General features: G+C 48.9%; 1 protein-coding gene across 1 annotated transcript; it reads right to left on the reverse strand.

Annotated features, from left to right (window-relative positions):
* Window positions 1–2182: 2182 nt before the first annotated feature.
* Window positions 2183–4005, reverse strand: arl4cb (ADP-ribosylation factor-like 4Cb). Its single transcript, XM_078403486.1, has one exon. It carries the CDS (start codon window positions 3605–3607, stop codon window positions 3029–3031), a length of 579 nt encoding a protein of 192 aa, XP_078259612.1. The 5' UTR covers window positions 3608–4005; the 3' UTR covers window positions 2183–3028.
* Between the last annotated feature and the right edge of the window lie 335 nt (window positions 4006–4340).

A 4340-nucleotide genomic window follows, 5' to 3' on the forward strand; every position in this document is an offset into this window, starting at 1 on the left:
TTTCAAGAGAGAGCTGGATAGAGCTCTTAAGGATAGCGGAGTGAGGGGGTATGGGGAGAAGGCAGGAACGGGGTACTGATTGAGAGTGATCAGCCATGATCGCATTGAATGGCGGTGCTGGCTCGAAGGGCTGAATGGCCTACTCCTGCACCTATTGTCTATTGTCTATTGTCTATTGTCTATTTGTATGATCACACACATGCACATAAATATACACACATCCCTTCACATGCAAACACAGACTGGATAAAGACATACAAACACAAATGCATGCAACTAAAACGGATGCATGCAAAAGCAGACACACACAGGTGCGGGTACATCTGCATGCACACAGAATATTGTACAAATACGTGTATTTATGTGTCTTTGTGATAGGTGGTAAGTAGATCATAATGATTTCCATTATTTATAAAGGGTCAGTGCCTTCATAAAATGCTTCCTTGGGAAACTTCATTACATATTAATAAAGCCACAGTCACTCAAAATATATTTTCAAATTAGATGTGCCAGCAACCATACCTTTCCAAACAGTAGGAATGTTGGTTTTTTTTTCTTGAGAGGATATTTTAAATATAATGAAAAGGGAGAATGACTGGATTGTAGGGTTTATTCTGGGGAGCTTGATGGCACAGATGCATTTGGTAGATCCTATTAGTTCATAAATGTTGTCTGGATATTATGTACCTACTGAATATTTAACCTGTTCCTAGTCTATTATTTAATTTAAAGGGTTAAACTGGTTTTATTCATAATTTGACTGTGGGGTTAGACTACTTAAAGTGCAATATCTAAATGAGTGATATTGGGTAAAAAGTGCAATAAATTGCAAGTTTAGATGTATGCATGGGTTTTACCTCTGGTGCAGCTAGTTAGGGAAAATGTATTTTTATTACGATAGGAATAGACATAAGAAAATGTTTATCTTCTCCAGAATATTGGGCCCTTATTCAAACATAATTGGAATGTAAGCACGAATATTTCATCTGCATTCGAAGATAGACACAAAATGCTGGAGTAACTCAGCGGGTCAGGCAGCATCTCAGGAAAGAAGGAATGGGTGATATTTCGGGTCGAGACCCTTCTTCAGACTTCAGTCTGACGAAGGGTCTCGACCCAGAAACGTCACCCATTCCTTCTCTCCTGAGATGCTGCCTGATCCGCAGAGTTACTCCAGCATTTTGTGCCCACCTTCGATTTGAACCAGCATCTGCAGTTATTTTCTTACACTCCTTTTCATCTGCATTCAGTCAGATTTATCAGCAATTAGTTGTGTGTTCCTCCAGATAACCTCGAGGGGAGCAGACCCTGGATCAGTGGATGATTTTGAGTATCTCTGTGCCTTCGCAACCATGGACATCAAATGTGCAAATTCCAATACTGTGGTGTTGCTCCGACCTGGCCACAGCACAAATACCGTGAACAATTTATCTAAAAACCATTAAAATGAATCGAATGTGATTTACCCTATTTCAAGTGGATTTTATTCTCAGGAGATGCCATCCCATCAAAAGTGCATACATTAGAATCAGTGATGACTTCTCTGCCGCTGTCCCAGGCGATTACTCGCTCATTTACCTTCCAGCCCTTGGGCAATGCGAGGCTCAATGGCAAAATCTTCCACCTGTGGATCCAAGAATTCCAGCCCACATTATCCTTCCTGACTTCATCAAAAGGACAGTTGGCTCATGAATCTTCATTCTCCGCCTTTTCCTCGAGCATATTCACTGCATGCACCAGAAATATTTCAGTTGGCACATTGAATGCGCCCGGGAAACGATAAAATAAATGACTTATTGCAAATGGGCTCATCAATATGCGAATCTTGTCATAGTTATTTATTAAAAAAATAGAGCACCATATTTATGTAAGGTGATAGCAATTATTTTGCAGGTCTAATATTTAATAAAATCATTGGGCCATGTTGTGAACGTCTGTGTGCACAAAATTCAAAGATATACGTCCGTGTGGAGTATGGAGGTATGTGCACACATGGAGATGTACGTCATTTACTCATTCCATGGAACATTACATTAAAAAATACAATGCAATGCACTCACAACATGTAATTTCTATTGTAATTATACATAGTTAATTTGCACTAATCTGAGGGGGGGGGGGTATTCTGGCGCTGCTCCAGTGAGGTAATGTGGCACATAACAGAGGAAGAATCTGGGGCGGGAGCATGAAATTGGGACAAGCCAGTGAATTTAAAAATAACAAGACAAGAGCTGACCTCTGCGAAGGACAGAAAGCACCACATGATCCTTTTTTTTATCACAAGGTTGTTCTTTATTATCTCAAGATCATCATTCATCCTGACCGTCAAAGACATGCAGATAAATACAGTACCTAATTACGACTTAAAGGTGAGGGCCAGCCTTACCTATTTCAGCTTATAACATTCGGCTAGAAAGTATTAAACTTAAGAGGGTACAATCAAAAAGGCAGCAACACGAAACCGCGGGTCAGGGCCGGGGTTACAGTTTTACTTTCTGCACCAGCTCCGTTCAATAACATCCTCTTTTGTCTTGCCTTCTCCATTCGTCGGACCTTGACCTTCTCCACACCATCTCTCTAACAAAAGCTTGGAGCCGTTCCTTCCAACACTTGCCGGACGGGGCAGGGAGAGGTTAGCCGTGGGGCGGTGGAGGGGGCCGCCGTGTCAATGGCCAGCCCATTCCCCAAGCAGAAGACCAAGGGTGGATGGAGACCGCGAACGTCCTGCGCCCTTGGCGTGGAAGGTTCCTCGCCCCGTGTCCACCCGGTTGAGCAAAGCAGAAGGTTGAAGGAGAAGTCTCATCCAGCCACCTCTCCCCCCTCGGTGCTTGCAGCCGGTCCCCCCGGGGCACTCTGCACTGTTCACTCGGGTCTCGCTGCCAATGATACTGCCAGTGCAGTCAGTTGGTGGGTGGCTTAGTTCGAGTTGGCTTGGATAAATGTGTGTGTGCCTTGTCTGCGTGCATTCCTACAGGAGCTCCGAGGGTTCAGAGTGAGCCGAATGCCCAGTCCTCTGTCCGTTCAGCGATCACCGCTTCTTCTTCTGCCTCAGGGCTTTCCTCTTCTTGACGATCATCTCGCACAGCTTGTCCATCCCTTCGTGCAGCCCCTCGCCAATGATGGCGCAGGCCGGCTGGACATACCAGGTGGTGGACGGGCTGAGTTCGTGTAGCGCCAGTTGCTTCTCCAGCTCTGCCACCGGCAGCGACTTGGGCAGGTCCTGCTTGTTGGCGATCACCAGCAGCGGCGTGCCGTGGTTCTCCGAGATCCTGGTCACCTTGTGCAGCTCGCTCCTGGCCTCCTCCAGCCTCTCCACGTCCACCGAGTCCACCACGTAGATGATGCCGTCGGTGCAGCGGCTGTAGGACTTCCAGAGGGGCCGCAGCTTCTCCTGGCCGCCCACGTCCCAGAAGTGGCAGCTGATGCCCTTGGCCGAGCCGTTGCCCAGGCGGATCCTCTCCGTGTTGAAGCCGATGGTGGGCACCGTGTTGACGAACTCGTTGAATTTCAGCCGGTACAAGACGGTGGTCTTCCCCGCAGAGTCCAGCCCCAGCATCACGATGTGCAGCGACTGGAAAGCCGACACGTTGGAGAAACTGTTGCCCATCTTCTCCAGGGTCCGAGTCCAGGGTCCGGGGCTGGGAAAGGCACAGAGAGGGAGAGGGGGGCAGCCCGGCTACTCAGTGTGGCCGTCCGGCAGCCAGGCTCATCCCCACACGGGTCTGGACGGTCCCCGCGGCTGGAGAGCGCTGGGTGCGAGCTCCTCCTGCTCTGACAGCCCACACCGACATGCAGTGTGGAGAGAGTGAGAGAGAGAGAGAGAGAGAGAGAGAGAGAGAGAGAGAGAGAGAGAGAGAGAGAGAGAGAGAGAGAGAGAGAGAGAGAGAGCTCAGGCACACAGTCAACCCCAGACGGTAAATGACAGCGAAGAGCAGCAACACCCTCGGGGTGGCTGTGCAACTCCCCGCCCACACACCAGGACTGGCGAGAGGCTGGCTACAAATAAACGCCACCCCAGCTATTTAAATGCAGCCGCTGTTCCTTGTCGCCGGCAGCCGGCAGCAGGCAGCACCAAGCTTGCACTCATCACACGATCATTCCCCACTGCCCCGCCACCCCACCTCACTCACTGCCCCTGCTCCACACAGCTTGTCTGCAACAACGCGATCACGGAATACACGTCCAGCCTGTTGCCCGTCGTGTATGCGATGGGTTAGAGTGATTTAAACCCCCCCCCCCCCCCCTCAGCTTTGCGCTACCAGCACCACCCGGGTCAGTCACTGCTTCAGCGCTCCAACAAGGTGGGCATACATCCAGAAATCCCGAAAATGAAGATACAA

Source organism: Rhinoraja longicauda, chromosome 8, assembly GCF_053455715.1.
Source record: "Rhinoraja longicauda isolate Sanriku21f chromosome 8, sRhiLon1.1, whole genome shotgun sequence".
Classification (NCBI taxonomy): domain Eukaryota; kingdom Metazoa; phylum Chordata; class Chondrichthyes; order Rajiformes; family Arhynchobatidae; genus Rhinoraja; species Rhinoraja longicauda.

Coding starts and splice junctions, on each gene's coding strand:
- arl4cb (XM_078403486.1), bottom strand. CDS start 3,607: ATGGGCAACAGTTTCTCCAACGTGTCGGCTTTCCAGTCGCTGCACATC.